At 49.0% G+C, this 23,692-nt stretch overlaps 2 protein-coding genes across 8 annotated transcripts in view; one reads left to right on the top strand and one right to left on the bottom strand.

The window, feature by feature from the left end:
* The window catches only part of MYO19 (myosin XIX), a 25,398-nt gene extending 1,706 nt beyond the window's left edge, over positions 1-23,692 (top strand). Inside the window, exons 1-25 of one of the 5 annotated variants that reach the window (XM_063402859.1) lie at positions 5,755-5,878; positions 6,864-6,953; positions 8,472-8,616; positions 8,859-9,007; positions 9,242-9,355; positions 10,086-10,218; positions 10,426-10,495; positions 10,876-10,978; positions 11,191-11,287; positions 11,750-11,826; positions 12,438-12,528; positions 13,843-14,014; positions 14,201-14,274; positions 14,368-14,489; positions 16,006-16,119; positions 16,495-16,671; positions 17,505-17,651; positions 17,837-17,944; positions 18,483-18,553; positions 18,889-18,998; positions 20,718-20,881; positions 21,508-21,637; positions 21,794-21,879; positions 22,205-22,486; positions 22,900-23,692. In XM_063402859.1, the coding sequence (XP_063258929.1) occupies positions 6,942-6,953; positions 8,472-8,616; positions 8,859-9,007; positions 9,242-9,355; positions 10,086-10,218; positions 10,426-10,495; positions 10,876-10,978; positions 11,191-11,287; positions 11,750-11,826; positions 12,438-12,528; positions 13,843-14,014; positions 14,201-14,274; positions 14,368-14,489; positions 16,006-16,119; positions 16,495-16,671; positions 17,505-17,651; positions 17,837-17,944; positions 18,483-18,553; positions 18,889-18,998; positions 20,718-20,881; positions 21,508-21,637; positions 21,794-21,879; positions 22,205-22,486; positions 22,900-23,028 (2,877 nt within the window). In that variant the 5' untranslated portion in view covers positions 5,755-5,878; positions 6,864-6,941 and the 3' untranslated portion in view covers positions 23,029-23,692. The other 4 variants (XM_063402861.1, XM_063402860.1, XM_063402862.1 and 1 more) reach the window with 4 other exon arrangements.
* PIGW (phosphatidylinositol glycan anchor biosynthesis class W) lies at positions 3,171-6,521 on the bottom strand. Of its 3 annotated transcripts, none has more exons than XM_063402869.1 (2): positions 6,423-6,521; positions 3,171-4,701 (listed from the first exon to the last, which is right to left on the bottom strand). In XM_063402869.1, exon 2 carries the CDS (start codon positions 4,685-4,687, stop codon positions 3,176-3,178), a length of 1,512 nt encoding a protein of 503 aa, XP_063258939.1. In that variant the 5' UTR covers positions 4,688-4,701; positions 6,423-6,521; the 3' UTR covers positions 3,171-3,175. The 3 variants fall into 3 exon arrangements, with proteins under 3 accessions (XP_063258939.1, XP_063258938.1, XP_063258937.1); XM_063402868.1 differs by lacking the exon at positions 6,423-6,521 and adding an exon at positions 5,219-5,340; XM_063402867.1 differs by lacking the exon at positions 6,423-6,521 and adding an exon at positions 5,219-5,335 and having other exon boundaries at positions 3,171-4,851.

Genomic DNA, 23,692 nt, shown 5'->3' with positions numbered 1-23,692 from the left:
GCAAGGAACTTAGGTCCTGGCAGGATTGTGCTTCACTGTGTCACTCCTCACTCCCAGAGCATGGTTGGTTCACACCAACAACAGCATTGTCCCAGGTTTGGTATTCCTGAGGTGCACATTGGTACGAAAAGCACCGTTTCATTTCATACCATGTTTATCCTGGGATTTCTAATGTGTTTCTTTAAGTCGCTGGAACACGCGGCTTGTTTGTTATCTCCAACGCAGTGGAAAGGCAGCCAGCCCCTTCCTGCGTTCATTTGCATGGCCCTCTCTGCCTGGAGAAATACCTGTTCCCTGGGACAGGGTGGCTTTGAAATCGGATACTGCCTGGAATCTTCGGGGTAACATCTGACTTCAAAAGAGACACCACTGCAGCTGGGAGAGCCGGCATGCTAGAGTTGATCCTTGAAAACAATGAAATGTGTTAAGAAGTTAGTGGTGTTTAATAAAAGGTTATGGATAAATGTAATCAGCTCTACTCTCCCACCATAGCCCAACGTTTTCCTGCCCTGCAGCCCTACAGAAAAGAATTATAGCAGCAAAGGCAAAACAAGTTCTGTTTGCTTTGCTATTGTTGAAGTAGGTGACACATTATGGTTGAACTATTAGTCTTCCTACTTGAAACATCTTAAACTTTTACTCGTTATGTAACAACTAAATAAAGATTTCTGATTTTTAAAAATATACCTTTAACCTGTATAAAGGGTTCTCCGTCTAAACACAGCGCAGAATAAAGTGAAATGCAGAGTTCTGTTCCTTCCAGGCACCCAGCCACCATCTGTGGAGGTGTGTGGAGAGCAGCAGTGTCCTGGTGTTCACTTTCCACATCTTTTCAAACCCCAGAGAGCTGTTTGCTGGTCCTGTGATCAAAGGGTTGCATCTCTGGGTTCTTTCAGAGGCCTGGGCAATTATCTTGTGTTCATAGGCTGAGCACTCAGCATTCCTCACTGCACCAGTCGCTTCAGGGCAGAGCTGGCTGCATTTGTTATCCACAACAAGCAGTGAGAATTAAGTGTCTCTCATTAATTCACTGGTGAACGGCTCGGAGAACCCCAGAATCATTTAGGCTGGAAAAGAGCTCTGAGATCATGGAGCTGAACCTGTGATCCACACTCTGTGAACAGCCCGGAGCACTGAGTGCCACATCCAGTCATTCCTTGGACACCTTCCAGTGCCTGACCACACTTTCCATGGAGAAATTCCTCCTGAAGTCCCACCTGGACCTCCCCTGCTGCAGCTTGAGGCCGTGTCCTCTCTTCCTGTCACTTTTTGCCAGGGAGAAGAGACCAAACCCACCTGGCTGCCACCTCTGAGTTACTCCTGAGGGCTTTAGAAGCAGGAGAAGCCTCAGGATGAGGAGCTGGCGTTGGGCTGTTCTCACTCTGGTGCACAGGATGCCCTGGGTTTGGTGCCACAGCTGCAGCCTGGAACTGGCAGTGCCAGCCCTCCCACGTCCTCCCTGGCACCTGGGTGCCCTGTGCCTGTCCAGACACAGCCCTGCCCGTCACACCCCATTCGTCCTGATTCACACCAACACGCTTGTGCTCGCAGGCAGAGCTCGCTGCACGTCCGGGGCTTTAAATGTTTCAAAAATAAATATCCATGAGTAATTTTGCATAAGGGAGTAGCGCCAGTTGGTTCATGAGGCAGACCTTTCTTCCCTAGGCAAGTCTAGGAAGTGTTTTAAAATAAACACATCCACCAGTTACCAGAAAACTCTGCTATAAACTGACAACTGTTTCTAAGAGGTTGTTGCTAGTTCTTGCATTTGTCCCCAGGATAATACAGGCTGGTTTGCTTTAATTCTCAGGACTACATGGCTTTAAGTTGGAAGCAAACAAGAATGAACTCAGCGTGGCCACAGCCCGGAATCCTCAGACTTCACCTTTCTGCTGGCCAGGGGCTTGGAGAACCTCATAAATTTATGACTCTTCCACAGCATGTCTGTCTTAAGGAATCTGATTTAGAGGCTTATTCTCCAAAGGTTTTATGATTCATCACTTGTGATAGACAAGGAGAAATATGAAACATGGCCCGTGTGTACTGCTGTAACTCCACTGACATTGGATATCTATCATCAACTACCACTGGTATTCTACTCCTAAAGTATTTATATCCCATTATTGAATTCCTCACAATCTTTAAGTGTATTTCTCTTCCCAACGGCTTGATGAGGTCAGGAAGAACTGTCACAGTCAGGAAAGGGAATAAAGAGGGTGTTCTGCTCTGGCCTTGCAAGGAAGACTGAGAAACTGAGCAGTTCCCTTCTCAAGCCATTGCCAGAACCCTGACCTAGTGCACTGCACTTCTTTCCATCTGCACCCTGTTTGTTCGCTAATAAAAATTAATACTAAATGTCCCCCCTTGGAGACATCTCAGCTGGCAAAACACAGTATTCAATGTGTGGTCTGCAGGTTGGAGCTGAATTAGTTTAGTATCTTTGTATTTTCTAATGAAGTGTTGCTCTTATTATCTGCACCACAACCTCCAACAACTGCTTTATGAATTCATCTGCAGTTGAGTTTATCCTTCAGAGCATCACACTTTATCTCAGGTCTTCATTTATATTCATCAGTGGGGATGGAAGCAAAATTTAGCTTTAATTCAAAGGCTAATTTAGGTTTCAGTACATGATTAACATTCCACAATTACTACCATCAAAGTCAAGCATATGCATAAGTCTCTGAAGGACTGGGGCCAAAGCATTTTCAAGTATCCACTTATTCAATACATTTTATATAAAGAATTAGTCTTATCTATTATTTATGAAAGGGCCTTAACTAGTTAAATCTTGACACAGCTAGGCCTCTCTCTCCATATAATTACTCATCTTCTTACTTTTCATCTGGTTTCTACTCTACCTTGTTATCTAATTCCTTATGAGCACAGTTCACTAACTGTAAATACAATTTACTCCCAGGAGCAGCAGGAATATTCAGCAATCTCCAAACTTAAGTTTTCATGATAACGTGCAACAACTCCCAACAGGTAAGATCATTGACTGTATAATTTGGTAAAATGAACCATTAAAAAGTAATCAACTTTAAATAATAAAAAGCTCTGCTAAATTATAAATTATTGCAACACCTGCAGGAAAAATACTAATTTTTCCATTAAATACCATAATTCAAGTACAGCAAACAAAGTCCAGCTAGTCCACTCAGCCAAAGTGGAATCACCAAAACTTTAATACTACATTTCTGGCATGCAGTATATACATAATTAAACAGTTCAAAAACATGTACAAGTGCAGTATGCATAACGTAAAGGCAGCCTTGCTGTGGATTGTGTCTATCAGGATGTTCACAGCACCAGTCATAAGATTCGCTAGCAAGAAAAACAGTAATTGGTTTTTGTTAATAGCACTAATCAGGCATAGCTGTGACAGCCCGTCCTGCCCTCCCACGGGCACAGCCTCCATCCCACGCTTTCCCCTGGGATCAGGGGGCTGCACAACCTTCCAGCAGCAGGGCACGCTGGAGCCCCTCACCAGCAGCTTTGTGAACACCAGGGCCAGGTCGGCGAGCACGAAAAGGGCCAGCAGCAGCAGGCAGTGGGCCAGCACCCAGGTGCAGAAGGGCAGGTTGGCCAGGCGGCGGGACACGGGCTCGCCGCACGCCTGGCACAGCTGCAGCAGCACCCACAGCCCCACGAGGGGCAGGGCCAGCCCCCTCAGGGCTTGCAGCCAGCCCCTCACCGAGCTCCTGCGCCCCTGCAGCCACAGCCCCACCTGCACGCTCGCCAGGTAGATGGCCAGGTAGCCACAGAAGGAGAGCAGCCCTTCCCTGTTGGCATCCAGGAAGCCGAGCCGGGAGTCTCTGCCGTCGCTCCCGTGCAGGATGAACGCCTTCAGAGAGGTGGTGCTGAGGAGGAGCTGGTAAAGCACAGCCAGAGCCAGAGCCACGAGCCAAACCCTGTGTTTGGGGAACGTGGCTAAAAGCAGAGATGCTGCGAGTCTCACCAGCGCCAAGGTGAAGAAGAAGTTCCAGTGCACGCCGTACTCCGAGGTGTGCTCGTGGTACTCGATGGATTTAACGCTCAGCAGCCGCCCAGCACCGAGGGCAACCAGCGGCCACACGGAGAACACCTGCCTGGAGAGCCGGGGCTGTGTCCTGTGAGCCTGCTGCTGAACCTCGGGGCAAACCAGAGCGTTCCCAAACACAAAGGCTCCCACCCCCAGATCCATGGCGCCGGTGCCGTAGGTCTCGGCCTTGGCGTATCGCCGGGGGTACTGCGGGAAGTCCACGGCCAGAATGCTGATGGCTGTCAGCACGTTGACATAGACACGGAATACAGTTATCGCTGGAATGCACTCGGGAGCCAAGCATGCCTCCTGGAATTCTCCCACAATTTGTCCAAAGGACGCCCTGGCCTCCCGTTTTCTCTGGCTGTATATTTTGGAAAATATTCCGGCGCAGAAGGCGGCGAGGATAACTGGGATGAAAAAGATGACTGAAGACAAGACAGTGCAGGAGAAGACGAGAGGGGACACCAGCACCAGGAAGTCTAGCAGCAGGCTGTACCTCCTGGAGCTCACAGGTTTGCCGTGGTGCAGGTGGTACAGGATCAGGAGGAGCCCTCTGCAGAGCAGGCACAGCGGAGGCAGGCACAGCCCTGCAGAAATTTCCAGCAAACTCGTTCCGTTTAGGTTGCTGATAAAGGCTTCTTTCAGCTGTTTTTGGGACATCCTTCTTCCTTCCTCTGGAAACAAAAAACGTGGACTTGAGGTAGCTTTGTAAAACGGGTCTCAGAACCCCTTAAAAATGAATCCGTTCATTAAAACAGTGTTGATTTCAGAAGTTACTGAGTTACTTCTCAATTTGAAGAACACAGAGCAGCACCGGAGCTGGCCTGGGAAGACAAGGACAGGCACAGGCTTGAGGAAGCTCCAGCATTTTTTACATCCTGCTGTGTCCCAACAAGATGCTTCGTATATTTTTGAGGGAGATCTCTAAAAATCAAATACTCCACTGAACATTCACACGCTGAATAATCTTACTGCTCTGTAGAACACACTTCGCCACATCCTCTGTGGTGTAAATGACACAGACACGTAAAAACGTGGCCCTAATGAACTTTGTGCCGCCTGGCCAGTACAACCAGCAGCTGCACCCCCAGTGCGTTTTCACAGCAGCCCTGCTGGGGAGAACCCCTCGGGCTGGAAAAAGCGTGAATTAATCACGGTTCTGCTCAGCCCCGGGGCGGAGCGGGCGCTTACCGGGACCGGGGGCGGATGGCGCTGAGGGGCCCCGATGGCGCTGAGGGGCCCCGATGGCGCTGAGGGGCCCCGATGGCGCTGAGGGGCCCCGATGGCGCTGAGGGGCCCCGATGGCGCTGAGGGGCCCCGATGGCGCTGAGGGGCCCCGATGGCGCTGAGGGGCCCCGATGGCGCTGAGGGGCCCCGATGGCGCTGAGGGGCCCCGATGGCGCTGAGGGGCCCGGGGCCGCCTGTCCTGCCCTCACGGCCCGGAGCGGCCGCGGGGGAAGCGGGGCTGGGTGAAGCCGGGCCCGGTAAAGCGGGGCCGGGGTAAATCTAGGCCGGGTGAAGCGGGGCCAGGGTAAAGCCAGGCCCGGTAAAGCCAGGCGCGAGTAAATTCAGACCCGGTAAAGCGAGGTCGGGATGAAGCCGGGGTGAAGCCGGACCCGGTGAAGCGGGGCCGGGGTAAATCCAGACCCGGGAAAGCGAGGTCGGGGTAAATCCAGACTCAGTAAAGCCGGGCCGTGGTGAAGCCGGGCCCGGTAAAACCGGGCCGCAATCCCCGCCCGCACTTTCGCCGCTTCCGCAGCGCCCCAGCCCCGCCCCGGTTCCGCCTCCCCGGCCCGCCCGCCCCGCTCCGCTGCCGGCCCCGGCCCCGCTCCGGCCCCGCTGCCGCCCGCGGTAAGTCCCGAGCCCGCCCTGCCCTCCCGCCATGCCCGCCTCAGCCTGGGCAGCGCGGCCCTGAGGGGACACCGCGCCCGCCGCCCTGGGGTGCCCGCCACGGCCCGCGTCTGTCCCCGGGTGTCCCCCGTGTGTCCCCCGTGTGTCCCTGTGTGTCCCCCGGGTGTCCCCCGGGTGTCCCCGGGTGTCCCCCGGCACAAAAGGCTCTCTCTCCCTGGAGAGCGGGATGGGGATGGATCGGGCGGGGTTTGGGCATGGAGCGCGCCCGGGGCTCCGAACCGACTCCGAGCGGTGTTCTCATGCCGGGTTAAGAACGAAATTAGGGATGGAATAGGAATAACAATGGAAGAGGAATGGAATAGAATTAAAGCAGAATTAGAATAGAGTGTAATAGAGCAAAATTAGAATAGAATTAGAATGGAATACAATAGAATTAGAATAGAAAAGGAAGGGAAGTAATGGCAGCTTCAGCTGCAGGAATCCTTCCTGGCTGTGGGACTGGAACCTCAGCGATTATCACAGAAATTCAAAGGGCCTGACTCACCTTGGGTTGGCTCCCAGAGATTTTCAGAGGAAACAGGAAGGGGACAGCACAAACTTCTCTGGGTCACTCCCCTTCCCAAAGCTCCGGCTCCTCTGGCACTGTCAGACCCTCACATCTGTCCTGCTCCTCCAAACAGGAGGAATTCAACAAGTACTTGCAGTTTCCCGCCAAGAAAACTTGCTTTATTGAAGGGAAGAAAAGCATTTTATTCCTGATGGAAGGGAAGATGCACGATTCCCTCTAAAAAAGCTTTGTTTGCAGGAGCAGCAGAACATGACCGTCACTCTGGGTAGGATTTCCAGCTCCAGTGTTACTTGGGCCACATTGGAATCAGTAATTCTGCCTGAAATCTTTGGAATTTGCTTGTGGAATGAATCCTCTGGAGAATGAGATGCCTGGAGTTATTTTTATCTAAATGCCCTTTTATTTTCTTTGTTTAAGCGTTCTCCGTTGTGATTTGAATGAAGTACCCTAAAGTGAAGGCCCTCTCCAGTGTTCCCATCCACAGGCCTGGACAACATGCCAAAGCAGGTAAAAAGAAAAGCAGGAACTCTGTGTGCTAATTAAATTTTTACTGCCAGGAGAGAATTCTTGGCTTATTTCCATGCAGTCAAGATTAGGTAACTACTAATGAATATTCACCCCTGCTTCATGAATTGACTGGACCTGTTTACTGTGGGTTTGAGCTGTGGTAGAGACATCAGGAGTGATTTTTGTTGTGCTCTAACAGGACAGGGGTTAATGCATGCAGCAAGCACATCCTGAGGGTGTTTGTTCAGGAAAATGAATGGCCACGAGAGCTGGGATTTATTTTCAAATATACTTTTACTTTTGGCTAAGCAGCTGAGGTGATGCTGAGCAGGGCAGCAGAACCTTCCTCAGGCCTTGCAGTCTCAGTGGATTTAACTTGCCTGGTGTAATACAGGAACACAGGGGGAGAAAGGGGAATTGGCAGGAACTCCTCAGGTCCATGGGGTGTTTCCTAATTGTGGTGTCTGTTCTCTGACAGCAGCAAGCTGCTTAGTGCTCATTCAGAGGAGAATGACAGAAATCACTTTACTGCGCTGCTAAGCTTTCTTTTTTCCCTTACTGTGTAAAATTCTGTATTGCTGGAAATGAACTACTTATGCTGTCTGCAAAAGATAAAAATGCTCCTAAATGAGTACACTATTGTAGCTTTTTTCTTTTTTTTAAGAACGTGCTGAATGAGGTTTGCAGTGCAGTTCTCCTATATTATGAATAGCTGCTAACTAAATTTAGCATTTTCTGTATAAACAAGGTGATGCTGTTCGTTGGTTAACTTGTACAGCTGAGTAGGGATAGTTTAGAGAACTTTCTGTCAAAGAGAAGGAGATCAGGCGAGGAGTGTAGAGAGTGCAGAAATCAGGACAGGCATCTTTTCCATTCCTCATTTTCTCTTCTAGCCTCTCCCTCCCCCAGAAATGGCAAACAGGTCCTGGAATCTCTCTCCTGGCTGGTTTTCCATTACATACAAGTGTGTCCTTCCCAATAATGTTGTCAAGGACAGGCGAGCCCAGAGGCTGAGATTTGAACATTTTAAGTGATTTGGAGGGGACAAAACTTCAGCTGAGGCAGGGCAGCTCTTCCCCCAGCACCACTCCTCTGCCCTGGCTGGGATGTTTGCACTCTGCAGCTTTCACCCTGAACAGGAGGGTCTCTGCTAGGAAAGCTGCATCTGTTGTGGCCTGCAGGGGCTTCCAGCTGTACCTGCAGCCCTCCCTGCTTCCCTGAGCACTGCTGGGGTTGATGCAGGGCATGCAGAGGCTCAGAAATGCACCAGCTGCAGGAACATGCTGTGTGTCTGTGCAGAGCTGCAGTGTGAGCCCAAGGCCACGTTCTCCGAGTGCCTTTGCTCACAGCCAGAACACTTTTCTAACATCAGAGCAGGAGGAGGAGCAGCTCACACATCCTGAGCTCTGGCTCCTGCTGAATTCAGTGACATGGAAGCAGCAGAAGAGCTCGAACAGGGGATGAGGTGAAAGTCCAGCTTGTCACCTTTCACTGGTGCTGATCTGACATCCCCTGCAGGAAAATGGCCAAAGGGAAGAGTCTCTCATCCAGAATGACCTCAGTGAATCATTTGAAGAAGAAGTTGGAGCCTTCCTCGGTGATGAAGAGGAACTGCATCTCTTTGACGACCTCACGAAAGTGAATCCAGTGACAACCAGGACAGGTGAGCAGGCAGGGGGTGTCTGCTGAGGGGTCCCTTTCCCTGGTGGCCGCTGACACATGGCAGCTCCTGCTCTCAGTGCATTAACACAGGAGTTATGTGTATTACACCTACCTCACTCTCTTGATCACCCCATTCCCTGTTAAACCTGACAGGTAACACACCTGAGACTTGTGTTACAAACAGGCACAGCAGGAGTCAAACACACTTTGCAAAAGTTACTGACAGAAGGTGTTGCTTTGCAGTTCTGAAATGTCTTCAAGCAAGATACAGAGTCAACCTGTTCTATACAAATGCTGGCTGCAGCCTGGTGGCTTTAAATCCTTTCCAGCCTTTCTCGTGCCTCTACTCACCTGAGCTCATGAGGGAGTACCACCTTGCCCTTTGTCCTCAGGTAACCCTTGTGTTTGAGATCTCTGTCCTTCTGCAGAGCCCAAATCTGTCTGAGCAAAACACACCCACAGGATAAACCCCATAAATAATAAATAAATTCATTTTTAGTGGAGTATTAGTTCTGTTAAATAGCAGAGCTGTTTTCAGTCAAATGTGAGATGACCCTTACTATCCATTGCTGCTGAACTCTGTGCTTACTGTGCTCTTAAATGTAAATATTCTCTTTCACTGCCAGGATTTAAAACCTCACATCTTTGCAGTGGCTGAGCAAACCTACAGGAATGTCCAAAAGCAGATGGACCCTGTCAACCAGTCCATCATTGTGAGTGGAGAAAGTGGTGCTGGGAAGGTAAGGAAATGTTTTTCTATGACATTGCTCTCGAATTTTGAGCTCTGCCAGTGATTTGTAGTGCAGAGTAGTGCAGTGAATGAGCAAAAATGAATTAAAAACCCCTCTGACACAGCACGTAGCCAATCTGCCCAGCACGACTCTCTTGAAATGTGTGTGAAGCATTAAGTGATTGCTGCAGTTAAACACACTCTGCTTAATATAGCAGCTCTTCAGGTGACATCTGTCATTTCTGGAGGGCTGGCTTTGAATCATTCAGCAGGAATTGCACCTGAGGTAATGCTTCAGCCTGGTCTGTCAGGGGCTCAGCAGCCTCAGCAAACCCTCTGTAAAGACAGAGCAGTGGATTCTGCTCCTGCCCTGGCCCTCCTGTGATGGCCCATCCCTGCTCAGGACGATGCTGAGGGCATTTTTAAACCCAAGAACAAGATGTTTGCTGAATGTTAATGACTCAAAATCCATTCACACTCATCCCAAGGCAGTGGCTGTTCATTCTGCCTGAAGTTGCAGATGGTGACACCTCGATGGCAGTGCTGCTCAGCAGAGCAGCAGCACTGAAATGTGTCTGTGGCACAGAGTGTGCACTGAGCCAGGGCTCTAAACTGACACAGCCTCCTCTCTTTAGCCTCCCCTCCACCTGCACAGTGTTTGCAGAAGGCAGCACTGCCCCACCGACAGAACTGACAAGATGTTAAACACAAAGAGCTACTGTCAGACCTCCCTCTTGCAGACCTGGACCTCTCGCTGCCTCATGAAGTTCTACGCCTCAGTTGCTGCCTCAGTTCTCTCCCCAAAAGGCAACGAAACTGTGGAAAGGATAGAGAAGAGAGTGCTGGATTCCAACCCTGTCATGGAAGCATTTGGTAAATGTGGCTTTTCTAACAGCAAACTAAAGTAATGACAACTGTGGGAATTTCCTTTGTTCCCACATGAGTCTAAGCTATCTCCTGCTCCTCTCCTTCAAAACAAACTCTTCCAATACTGGAGCTCTGTGCAGATCACCCTAAATGTGCTGCATGGCAGAGTGGGACCACTCTGACTGTTCTGTGTCTGCCACTGCAATTTCACAGGGAACGCCTGCACCCTGCGGAACAACAACAGCAGCAGGTTTGGGAAATACATCCAGCTCCAGCTGGACAGGTAAGAATTACTGTGGAAAACCTCACCTGTTGTCTTGTTCCTTTAAATCTTTATTATCATGTTCCTTTAAAGCTTATTTCTGAAATCTGCCATAGAATATTTTGTCCTTTGAGTGTATTTTGGTTTGCTGGCAGCTTAAACTGTTATTATTTTCCTTTCTTTCTTTCCTTTTTTTTTTTTTTTTCTGCAAGCTCTCACTCTGATCTCTGAAAGAGACCTATGAAAAAATGGAGATGTAGTTAAGAACTCTGAATAAAATATGAACAAAACTGAAGGTGAACTGCAAAGAATTCACAGTCAGTTGGTCTCAGAACAGCCTAACCCCTCTTGGATTCTGTGAAGAGGTTTTGTTGAAGTCTTTGCTCTTTTTCCCTCTCTAGATTCCATCATCTGACTGGTGCTTCCATCCAGACTTTCCTTCTGGAGAAAACAAGGGTTGCCTATCAGGCCCCCAATGAAAGAAACTTCCATATTTTTTACCAGGTTTGCCTTCAGTTAATTTTGCTGGGTATTTCTGACACACAGCAGGGATGAAATCACCACATTTAGCACAGTTGCAACTTTTAATAATTACCAGTTTCCCTGTCTCCCAGGCTTCCAAATTAAATCATCCTCCCAGTATGTTATTCTTCACTGTCTGGGAGCTGTAAACACCAAAGGCAGAATTCAATTTTTACCTTGTTTTCTGTCTCCAGATCACAAAAGGTGCTACCACAGAGGAGAGGCTGGAGTGGAACCTTCCAGAAGGGGCTGAGTACTGCTGGCTGCCAAATTCTGAAAGAAACTTAGATGGTAAAGATTGGTTTCACTAACTAATTAATCAATCCATTAATAATGGCTGGAGCTTTAAAGGGAGGCAGGCAAAAATACCTCCTGTTCAACCCCCTGCTCAGCCAACAGCAGATGTTTTGCAAAGCCACCTGCATTAATGGGATTCTTTTAAAGTTTCACTTGGCACTATTCAGTCTTAAAGCTTAAAATCAGTCCCCTGGCTTAAAACAGCTGGTTCTGGCCTGGCAGATTTGCATCTCTGTGGCTTTGTGCAGAAACTGTCTTGTCTTTGCATGTGCTTCACCTGACAGAGGCAGCAAAAGCCAGCGGGTTGGTTCTGCAGCTCGTGTGTGGGGTTTAGCCAAACAGCATCCAACTTCCCTGCTCTCCCCTGGCCATTCCAGGGGCGTTGGATGTGCTGGGCTGCTCTGCTCGCCCCTGTTTGTGTGCTTGGCTTTTTCAAGACCCTTTTTGGCTTTTCAGAGGACTGCCTGGAGGTGACCAGAGGGGCAATGTTCCACCTGGGCATCGGCCGCGCCGCGCAGAGCAACATCTTCAAGGTCAGCCACGCAGAGGGACAGCTGGGGGTGCTGGGGGTGTTCCCAGGGGGGGATTGCTGCTGGAATAAATCCTGTGGCTGTGCAGAGCTGCTGCTCCTCACTGCAGGCCCTCAGCTCCACACCAGGCTGCACAGCCAAAGATGGGATCAGAACTAAAAGTCTGCACCTCAGAATTTCAGTTTGCCTTGGGAAACCTCACCTGTTGTCTTGTTCCTTTAAATCTTTATTATCTTGTTCCTTTAAAGCTTATTTCTGAAATCTGCCATAGAATATTTTATGTCCTTTGAGCGTATTTTGGTTTGCTTGCAGCTTAAACTGTTATTATTTTCCTTTCTTTCTTTTTTTTTTTTTTTTCCTGCAAGCTCTCACCCTGATCTCTGAAAGAGACCTATGGAAAAATGGAGATGTAGTTAAGAACTCTGAATAAAATATGAACAAAACTGAAGGTGAACTTGGGGACTTGCAGCATTAAGGACCCACACAGAAGTCTGGGATCTGTTTGCTGCCTTTTGTGCAGGAATGTTGGGCTGGGCTGTTCTGGGGCTAAAGGAAGGCTCAGGGAGCACTGCCTGGGGGCAGCTGTCCTGAAGAAGTGCCTGGTTGTGTTCCAGGTGTTGTCAGCCCTTCTGCACCTCGGGAATGTTCAGTTCTCCAGTCCAGTGGATGAATCTCAGCCTTGTGAACTGGAAGACAAAACCAAAGGTGAGGGATAATTTCCCTGTGCCATACTCCAGAGCCTTGTTAGATCAGTGCAGATGCCCAAGGGAAAGGATTAGAGAAAGGAAAGAATGGAGAGAATTCTTTCCTTTATTTAGTTAGTTAATTTAGACCTACTTATTAAATTTATTAAATTTATTAGAATTTATTTAATCGACCAAATTTTCACTCGAGTAATTTTAACTATTATTACTTTGCATTATTAATTCCTTTTAACTACTAAGAAGTCTAATTACTTTATTAATAACTTAATTTTAAAATTTAATAAATTTGTTTAAACTGTATTGAACTGATTGCATTTTAAACTATTAAATCGAATTTATTTAATTTAAATTCATTTCATTTCTTCATTTAGTTCAGAAAGAATTCCTTATTAAAGGAAAGAGTTTGAACAATAACTCTCCTGCTGATAGGAGACAATCAAGGCCGTGAGCAACCCAAAATTTAGGTGTGCTTTTGTGAACAAACAAAAACCCAATGCTCCCCTGCCCTGAGAGATAAAATCCTTCCCTGACAGGTCAGGGCAACTGCAGCAGTACCCGGCGATTTCAGGAGGATTATTGGCAGAACTGTGGCTCTTGGTTGTAATCTTACTCTGCCATCACAGGGCTGGCAGAAATCTGACCCAGAGGGAGAGCAGGGCTTTTCACATGAAAGCTTGGAAGTTTTCATGATAAAAGCCAAAAGCCAGTGACAACAAAACTGTTAAATTGCAGCATGAATAGAGGTTGTCCTGCATGTCTTTGGGAGGCTTGTGGATCTGGATTTCCTTCAGAGCTAAAACTGAGTAGTGAAGTTTCCTGCTACAATTTCACATGCTCTGAGCTCAAACTACTTAATATTCAAATAATTTCGAATGCAGCTCAGCTGAGAAATATGTAAATGCTTTGTTAGCAAATACTCATTCTTCTACACTTCCTTTCCATCCCCAAATCCCTGCTTTTTTCCTGGTCATCACTATTTGATTTATCTGTCTGGATTTTGAGGTCCCTGCTCAAGGGAGGTGAACAAGTAACAAAGACACACCTAGAGAGGAAAACAACTCTCAGCTTTTTCTGGTATTCCTTCATTTTAAAGAGAGGACTTGAAATTCTAGGGTCACTCTGCATCCAAATTAAGAGTCTGGTTTTGCAAAACTTACTCCCAAGTCTGGGTAGAAAGATCCCAGATCCACATTTGAGTAGGAGAGGTGATGAAAGAGGCATTTTTCTAGACCTTCTAGAGAATCTCTAGACCTTCCCTACCTTCAGAGGTGTGAACACACCAGGTGACCTTGCACTGTTTGTTCTCCTCAACAAGAGTTTCTGAAGACCACGGGGGATCTGCTCCAGATTCCTGTGGGGGAGCTCCTGGAATCTTTAAGGATTCGAACCATCACTGCTGGGAAGCAGCAGCAAGTGTTCAAGAAGCCGTGCTCCAGAGCTGAGTGTGAGACCAGGAGGGACTGCCTGGCCAAAGTCATCTATGCCAGGTAAGGCTGTGCTGATCCAGGTGACTTTTGGGAGACCCAGAGGGACTTACCTGCTGCTGTTCCGTGGCAGCACATCAGAAATTCCTCTTCCTAACAAGTGACACTGATGGGAACAGCACTAAAAGAAACAATTCTCATTACTGCAAGCAAGCAGCTTCCAGCTAACCCCATTGTTGCTGTCTGCAGGTTGTTTGAGTGGCTGGTTTTGGTCATAAATGAGAACATCTACACAGATCCCTCAGCGTGGACCAGCTTCATAGGTATGGATATCCCACCCCGGGTTAACTCGGGGGCCAGCAGCCCTCTGAGCTGCCCCTGAACTAAATCTCTCTCTCCTCCCACATTCCTTCCAGGTTTGCTGGATGTTTATGGGTTTGAAGCCTTCCCTGAAAACAACTTGGAGCAGCTCTGTATTAATTATGCCAACGAGAAACTGCAGCAGCACTTTGTAGCTCACTACCTGAAGGCACAGCAGGTAATACCCCAAATTGAAGATCAAACCTTCAATATCTGATTTAAAACATCTTTTTGTCAGTTTAATTGTATTGCTGTGCCCGTGGTCAGAGGGAACCTTCAGTCAGCAATGCCACAGAAAGCAGTGGGAGGGAACAGTGGCTTTGCAAAGAGGGGAGTGTGGGGCAGTTGGAATGACAGAGCTTTGTCTCTTGGGGACTGGAAATCTGTTCCCAGCTCCACTGGATCTCTGCCTGTCAGACTCCTGGCTTTTCCTCAAAGAGCTGAACACTTGGGAGTAAATTCTTGGGGTAAGTGCAGCCTGAACTGAGATTCTCTTGGAAGTTCCTGCTTACAGCCATGAAGCATAAAGTCCCTAAAGAGTGGGGAGCTTCCAGGCTGAGCCCACCAGACACCTGAGCCTGCTGAACCCAGTCATGCTGGTGCCTTTAAAGCAAACCCCAGTGTGCACCAGCTTTTATCTCTGAGTAAGGAGGGACACAGATGGTGTTTCACAGCAGAGGAGGGGTTTTTGCACCTCATGGTCACACACTGCTGATTCCAGCTCTCATCCGAGCTCCCTGCAAGGTGCAGAGTCCCTGCCAGGCCTGCTGCTCTCCCCCTCTCCACTGCAGATCCATTACCAAAATGCTCTTTGCCATTAACTGGAATCAGGGAAATGGTTTTCTTTATGGCACCGGCGTGCTGGCACCTGCTGCCTCACAGCAGGGTTTTGTCAATTTATTCAGGAGATAAGTATTTCTTTGACTGCAATTTGTGCTTTTGCTATTGCCAGGCAGCATGGTCAGCATGCCAGGGGTTAATGGTCAGGGAAGATGGAAAGCCAGTTCAAGCACACAATTGCTTTGCTTGAAACAGCTCCATGACCTCTGTTTATAGCACCCCTCCCACTCACTGCCTGCCCTCTTACCTCTGGATCTGGCTGTCCCCCAAACCACTTAAATGCCATTAGTGGCTGTGCTGAGCAAGCTTTTGGCAGGAGGCTTTTCAAATAACTGCCCAGAGCTTGTGCTTGTTAAACACTGCTGACAGTTTGTCCTGTAATTCAGCATAAATATTGGACCAATTATTCCAACCACTATCTCTCTGCACTTCCTTTCAGATCAGGCTTTGCTTTAAATGGAGCCCAGTTGGTGAAATCTGGCACACAAAGGCTGTGTGGCAGTGCAAGGAAGGAGTTCTGCTTGTTCCTTGTCCTTCAGGGAAAATCTCAGCACAGCCAGGGGAGGCTTTGTGTGACTGTGGCCTTTGTTTGCTCTTAAAGCAGCCTTGCAGCACACTCTGATAAATCCACGGCGTTCCCAAATCCTCAGACAAATTGTTCCAGCAGGTTCTGATCCACACCCAAAAGCTACCTGGGGTAGAATATCCTCGTGTGGGTGTTTTTTTTTCTCAAGCTTGGTGTTGACCTGGAGCTGAGCTGGGATTAACTCCTCAAACAGGTCCTGGATCAGCTGCCCAGAGTTCTGAGCTCTGGTGCCCTCTGCTGCAGAGTAACCCCCTCCCTCTCCCTTCAGGAAGAATATGCAGCTGAGGGCCTGCAGTGGTCATTCATAAACTACCAGGATAACCAGAACTGCCTTGATCTGATAGAGGGGAACCCTCTCAGCATTTTTTCCTTGCTGAATGAGGTAAGTGTGACCTAAACCCTTCATTTTTTGGGCCCAGTTTCCTGCCTTTGTCCCATGCCACCAAAGAAAACACAAACAGTAAATTGACAGAAAACCTGTCAGCTATAAAATTTCTGCAGGACTTCAGTCTCAGAAAAGTCATGCCACAGCTTCCTCCTGTTCTGAGTTGTCTTTTTCTCTCTGATCCTGGATGTTCTGATTCAAATATGAAGCCTCAATTACTTCTTTCCTCCCTTTCCTTCCCAATATTTCAGGCCTTGCATGCTCAAAGCTGCCCTAAAGGTAAAACTGCTACGATTTGAATTTTAAACGTTGTAGCTTTTAGAGCCAGCTCTGGAACAAATCAGAGCTGCTGCCATTGTGTGTCCTTTGCAGGAGTGTCGTCTGAACAGACCCTCCAACACCAACCTGTTCCAAACCAGGATTGAGAAAGCCTTGTCCAGTAATCAGTGTTTAAGTCGAGATAAGTTTAGCAAGAAGCCCAACTTTATCATTTCACATTATGCTGGCAAAGTCTGCTATCAGCTGGCAGCAATGGTGGAGAAAAACAAGGTAGGTGTTTGCAGAAAGAGCTGTTTAAAACATCTTAAAAGTATCTTACAGACCTAAAGTGATTTAAATCGAAGCAAATGTATTCAGTGCTGGGTACTGGGCTTACTTTGCTGCAAATAAATGCTTCAGGCCACGTAAAACTGGGTGATGTTCCTGGTGTGATTCTCTGAACCCCCACTGGCACGGGCTGATGCTTTGCTGCACCTTTGAGCTGAGGTTGAAGTGAACCATCACCAAATCAGGTCTCCTTCCACTCCTGGGGGATGCAGAATTGTTGATGGCATCAGGGCATTTTTATAACTACAAAGCAGCACTTAATTCTCCCCAAAAAATCAGATAAATTTATGAGAAACAAGAGCATGGGCTTTGCTACTGAAAGTACTCAAATTTTGGCCATCAGGGAAGAACTGAAATGTGAAATAGTCTGCAGAGAGGAGGGTCCCTTCTCAGCTCTGACATCCCCAGCAATTATGGCAATAAAACACCATCTCTGAATTCAAAGGAATATTTCTAATGCCTGCTGCAGTCTGTCCTTCAGGGATTAAACCAGTCCTGGGAGCTGGAGCTCACTCAGGCTGTGTGACAAGAACAGTGTTGGGAGCAGTTGTACATTTGACTGGATTTGCTGAATGTTCAGCCAAACATTGTTTTCTGTTCCTAAATCTGACCACGAATGAATGAATGCACATCATCAGATATGGAACTGCAGCTGTGCTCACATCAAATTTGGCATCAGAAATGGTGTTCTGTGTCTGTGGGTGGAATTCTTGGTTATTTTCAGAGGTGCAGGTACCTGCCAGGTCCAGATGCTGACTGGTCCTGTCTGTTTGCAGGATGCTGTTCCACCAGAGCTGGTCCACGTTTTGCAGAACTCAAAGGACTCTTTGCTTCAAAAATTATTTCCTGTGACAGAAGAGAACCAAAATAACACCAAAACCCAGAACAAAGCAGCTGTTGTTACAGTGGTGTCCAAGTTCAAGGTACATCCTATTCAGGTTTCTGCAGTAATTTTGGAAACTTTCTGGGTTTACCCAGAAAGCAATTAATTATTAATTGCATAATAATTGAGCCTGTGAATCCATCCTTGCCAAGAGCAGCTTCAGGGGTGGATGGAGGATCCCTGAGGAGGAGGAGCCCTGGTGAACCCTGTGTTTGTTCCCTGCAGAGCTCCCTGGAACACCTGATGGAGATTCTGAGCAGAACCACTCCCCACTACATCCGCTGCATCAAGCCCAACGCCGACTGCAAGGCCATGACCTTCAGAAGGGAAGAGGTAACTTTCCCAAAGCCTTTCCCCAGGTTTGCACTGCGTTTCTTGGGATCTTGAGGCACTTTCAAAGCTCTTTCCACAGCACATTTTGAAACAGCTCTTTCTCCTTTGAGATAAACACCCTTTCAAAGTCACTGAGGTGCTTGTCCAAAACTGCTCCTATGCACAGCAGCTCTTCCAGCTGCACCTTGCTTGTGGCTGGGGTGATTTGGGTGCTGCCCTCCCAGCCCTTCAAACAGATGGAGGTGATGTAAGCAGCCCTGGGCACACAAACACCTTCAGAACAAAACTGTGCCCGCTCCTGGTGTCCAGGAGGCTGAGAAGCTCTGGGAACAGAGCAGCAAATGCTAAAGCTGTCTCTAGAGAACCTCATCTGCTGGGCAATCAGGCTTTAAACCCCCTGGAATCTGCTGAGCATGGAAATCCCAACACCCTGCTGGGCTTGGGCACTGCTGGCACCTGTGGGTGCCAGGACAGGGCACACAAGGAGCAGCTTCCACTGAAGTCAGCAGTGCCTAAACCACCTCTAATTCTGCCTCAGGTTCTCAGCCAGCTCCAGGCCTGTGGAATAGTGGAAGCCATCACCATCAGTGCAGCAGGTTTCCCAGTCAGGTGAGTCCAGCACAATCCATTTCTGTAGCAATTAGTGGCATTTAGTTATTCAGAAGAGCTTATAAGCAGGAAACCCAAATATCCAAGCACAATTCCTGCCCAGGATTTGCTACAGTCACTGCTGCTGGTAAATCTGAATTTCTTCAGAAGTTCTGTACTTTCTGGCCTGTTTGACCACTTAGGCATCAGTCTGTCTGCATCCCATGCACTGGATCCACAAAGCCATTCTGGAATTTTCCCCCTTCAAAGGATCAGAAATTCACCATACAGCAAAAAGGATCAGTTATTTACAGTGATGATTCCTGCCTGGAATTCACTGCACATTTGTCTCCCAGGATCCCTTTCCAAAGTTTCACTGAGCGCTACGAGCTGCTGAGAAAATCCTGGGGCTCCAATAAAAGAAGAGTGTGGGATAAAAGCAGCTCTCATCCTGCTGAGAAAACAGGTGAGTTTCTTCAGGTAATCCCTCTGTAAAATTGTCACTGCACCCATTTGGGATCAGATAATGACTGTATTCACCACTCTCCTCAAAAAACTTCTTTAACCTATCACCAACCTGAGTTTCTAATTTGTTTAACACTTAAAATCTTTCCCCTCACTGCTGGTTTTCTGTGTTCCTACTGGGTGGAACCGTCACAGTCACAGTGGTGTCTGGGTTCCCTTCACCCAATATAATTTGATTTAGAGTTGATTCTTTAGTAGACTTGAAAACCACTTACCTTTTGCCTTATCTTCCTTCTCCTTCCTTTCTTTTCCCCCCTTGTTTCCTTGCTGAATCACTGACCTTCCAGCTTACCTGGACTCTGCTGCTTCTTCTGCTTTTGCAAACTTCTCTTTTCCTAAGCCAGAGTGAGGATGGACTGTAACAAACACACTGCAGCCTACAGGTAATGCCTTTGCTGTGACCTCCTGGAAGGAGGAGCTCAGCAGGTGCTTCCATTTTAAACTGCAGGTCACTGCAGCCCCTTTGTGCCCCCAGATGAATCCTCTCTTCCCCCAGGGGCTCTGTTCAACAAGCAGCAGCTGTAGGAACAGGACCAGCCTGCTCAGAGGAGTAAAACTGGTGGGAATCTGTTCACCCTGTGGAAATGGGGTGAAGTAAGGAAGTGCAGGCTGGAGAATTACACACTGGATCTTTCCCCATCAGTTACAAACCCATTAACTGCAAAGCTTCTTTGTGATAGGGTTTTAGTCCTTTTTATCTTGAGGGGGTAATAAGCTGCAAACAAAGCAAAACAATTGCCCAAACACAGGGATAAGCTTTTGGTTCCTTTATCAACCATCAGAGCCACCAGATGTCTTCCTGTAAGCAAGAATTGCTTCTGTTTGCTTTCAGGACCTTCAAATGCTCTCATCTCCTTAGAAATATTTACAGCAGAAAAGCAAACAGTATCCAGGATGGAATGATGCAAAACCCATCCAGCCCTGTGCATGCAGGAACTCCTGCAACAACCTCTTGTTCCAGGTCTGAATTAAGCCTGTCTCCATTTCCACAAAGATTCACCTGGCTGACCTGTTTGTCATGTAAAAAATTGTGCACCGTGTCCCAGAAATGGCTTTAATAACCTCTAATTGCTGCCATAAATTCCTGCTCAGTGCAGGACCCCTAGCTGCTCCCAGTGCCCTGTGATAGATGTACAATTGTGTAGAATTTGCTTCCCCTTCCTGCACTTTTCAGTACATTAAGGCTGGAATTGCCTGCCTTTTGTTCTTTGCTCCCACAGCTTGGAATTTTGAGTGTTTAATGTAATTTTCGTAGGACTGAGGTGCTCAGTCTATTCTTTAATTGCACTGCTGCTGCTTTCTCGTGCTTCCGTGGAGGATGCTTGGAGTGGGAGAACACCTGAGCCCTCCCTGCTTCAGTCTGGATCTACCCCAAATTTTACCTGTGGAGGACAGAGGTGATGAGAGATGAGAAGGCAGCACCCAACCACAGCCCAGTTAAAACACCCCACACTGCTTTTCTGGTTGCTGGTTCAATTCTTCAGCTGCTGTGCTGTCACATTTTAGCCTTAAACACAGCAAGACCAAGTGCTCTCAGCCACCTCCTCCTCCCCTCTTGCTGCAGGTGTTTCCCCTCTAAATGGCCAAGAAATCCCAGAGCAAAGACAATTTCCTGGCCCTGATCTCCAGATTTTGTGACTCCTCCACGCTTTGTTTCCAGGTGGGACCCCAGGGCTGGATGGTGACAGGGCACCACGTGCTGCTGTTCTGGAGATCCTTCAGGACGCTGTCAGGGGACAGAGCCCTGCTCAGGAAACAGGGAATGGGGCAGGAATGCCCTCAGTCTACTGTGGCAAAACCAAAGTGTTCCTGGCCAATTCCATGGTAAGTGCTGTGCCTTGGCTGAGGGCTCTGGGGTGCTCCTGCCTCCATTTGAGCAGGAGAGGTCCTCTGCCTCTGCTGCAGAGCTGGAGGCAAAGCTCCTGCCAAGCCCATGTGACCAGAATTGAGCATTTTCAATCCAATTATTGGGCTCAATCAAGCACCCATCAGAATCCAGCTACAAAGCACTCTGTGTAATGGCCTCTGTGGCCAAGGGGCTGCACTTGTGTGTGGAACTGTCAGAGTTCCAGTAAAGATGACAGCTTTCCTTAGCTCCAGAGCACAGATCTGGCTGCTCCAACAGCTCCACAGCTTCCCTGGGAAAGAGAGGAAGGAGACAAAGGCACCTCTGCCAAGCTTCCAGGATGCAGCTCCTTCAGTGGAGCTGAGAATGGACCTGCTGCTGCTGGGACTTTGGGAGGCTTCACTTTCCTCCCCAAGAACTTCCATTTTCATTTCCACGTTACCTAAAAAGCAATAATGAAGTGCTGTCACTTCCCAAACCTCATCCAGCAGTCACAGGACACTGGAATGAGGCTGAGGCCCCTGACAAACACCAGGAGGCTGTAAAAGAGGGAAGAGTGAGCACAGTTCCACCCCTAACTCCAGGCTCCTGTTCCCCACTGTAGCTGGAGCTCCTGGAAGCCAGGAGAGCAGAGGTGTTGAATGAGAAGGCATTTTGCATCCAGTGCTGCTGGAGAAGATTTAAAGAGAAGAAAACAGCAAAGCAGAAACGCTCTGCAACTCTCATCCAAGCAGGTGACTTGCTCAGGGTGGGGCTGAAACAGAGCAAGGGACACTTCCAGTGACACTGGGGGATCACAGTGGCACGAGTGGCTGAGTGCCATGTGTCACACTGTGTGCAGGGGCTGCTGAGATCCCCTGCACTCAGGTGTGTCCCCATTCAATCCTCAGCTGTTCGCTGCTGGCTGGCCAGGAATCGCCTCCGGAGGATGCGCAGGGCGGCCCGGGTCATCCAGCGGGGCTGGAGGAGGTGGAAGGTGAGTATGGGGACAGCACAGCACTGCAGGGGAGCCTGGGGAAGAGAAATAACCCTGAGAGCACAAACACAGTGCTCCAGAAAGCTCTACCCCAGCTGAGGAGCAGATGTCACTTCCTAGAGCTGGCCCAGCAGTCACAGGACGCTGCAATGAGGCTGTGGTCCCCTGTACAGCTGCTCCTGGTTCATCCTGCAGAATAAACTCATTCCTTACCTGCATGGAAACTGGGCTGTGCTGCTTTCCAGCCTGCCTCCTTTTCAGGCTGTTTTGCAGTCCTCAGCTGTGTGTGGGACACTGGAGAACGTTGCTGTTCTGTGTTTTGCAGGTGAAAGCCGCACTGGCAGCAGCAGAGCTGGATGAGGGGGAAGGAGAGGAGTTCCCAGCCCCTGGAGCTGCCTGGGCCAAACCCCCCTGTTCTCTGGACACAGCGTGGCCCCTGCAGGCACTGGTGCAGCTGTGGCCCCTGGGCCTGGTGCTGGCTGCTGCCCCTGGCAGTGCCACGGGGCCACGGCGGGCGCTGGCGCTGCTCAGCTGCCTCAGGGGGCTGCAGGGGGGCTCCAGGGGGGCCCTGGGCTGTGGCATCGCCTCCGTCAGAGCCCTCCCACAGGTACCCACCCCTCCCTCCCTCCTGCAGCACCTGGAACCCGAGAACAGGCTGGGATAGCATTCCCCCAGCCACAGGCACGGCTCCCTGAGAAATGCCCTGTTACACATCACCTTCGGGTCTGGGGGGAGCGTTTTTGTTCAAATTGTGAGCAGGAACTGCCACAGCTACTGCAAACTGTGCCAGGCTGTGCTGAGCACTCCAACCTCCAGCTGAGAATCAACTGAGCTGATTTCAGTTCAATTCACAGCACTGGCACCTCGTGTAGCGACCATTTCTCCTAAATCCATTTGCAGATCCTCCTCTGGAGGAGCTCCTCTGTCCTCAGCCACCAGTGGTTCCTCTGCTCAAGAACTAATGTGAGTAACAAAAGCAGCTGCACTCTGGCTGAACGCTGTCCCCTCCTGTCCCTGCAGGGCTCTGTCAGGTTCCACTGCAGGAGGTCCCCCCTGCACTTTGCCAACGTCAGCCCCCGCACGGAGGCGATTTCCATCACGGGATTCAACCAGATCCTGCTGGACAGGGAGGAGCTCCTGCCCACATAGCCCTGCCCCTGGCCCTGGCCTCCAGGGAGGGCTCTCTGCAAGCTGCTGCCTTCAAACCACCCCACGTCCACTTCTGCTGCTACCTCAGAGCCCCACGGCGCTGCCCTGTGCTGCTGGAATGGAACACAGCCCATAACACACACTGCAGTGTGTTAATTAAACACTCAATTAATTTAATAATTAAATTCAGAGCCTGTGGGGCAGCTCCTGCTCCCCCCACGCTACAGGAAATACCAACACTATGGGAACAAATCAATTCACACAGATCAGGTGCTTGAAGCAAGGAAAACTTGAACTGAACGCTGCTGGCACTGCCTGCCCCAGCCAGGGGCTGCTGGTGAGAGAGCAAATAATGCAAATAAATATTTCTGATTCCTCTGGATGCTCAGAGGTGCAGCCGTCCTGCCTGACCCCAAGGGAGTGGGGAGCAGCCCTAAGGGCAGATGTCTCAGGGAAAAGCGAGGCTGGGCTCTTGCTTTTTATCTACAGGACCAAAATCTGTGAGCTCTCACAGCTGCCAGGTGTGTGCAGAGCTCCCCACACAGCCCCAGCCTGCCCAGGGCCTCACCAGGGCTGCTCCCCACCCTCCCTTTGTTGCTGATGGATCTTGAAAATGTTCAGCTGCTCTGTGTATGTCATTTCAAATAAACTGCTCAATGCCTTG

This window comes from Prinia subflava, chromosome 8 (assembly GCF_021018805.1).
Source record: "Prinia subflava isolate CZ2003 ecotype Zambia chromosome 8, Cam_Psub_1.2, whole genome shotgun sequence".
Classification (NCBI taxonomy): domain Eukaryota; kingdom Metazoa; phylum Chordata; class Aves; order Passeriformes; family Cisticolidae; genus Prinia; species Prinia subflava.
This window is presented reverse-complemented; position numbering and strand designations above follow the sequence as displayed.

Excerpts from the sequence above, each read along its gene's own strand:
- PIGW (XM_063402869.1), bottom strand. The coding sequence starts at position 4,687 with ATGTCCCAAAAACAGCTGAAAGAAGCCTTTATCAGCAACCTAAACGGA.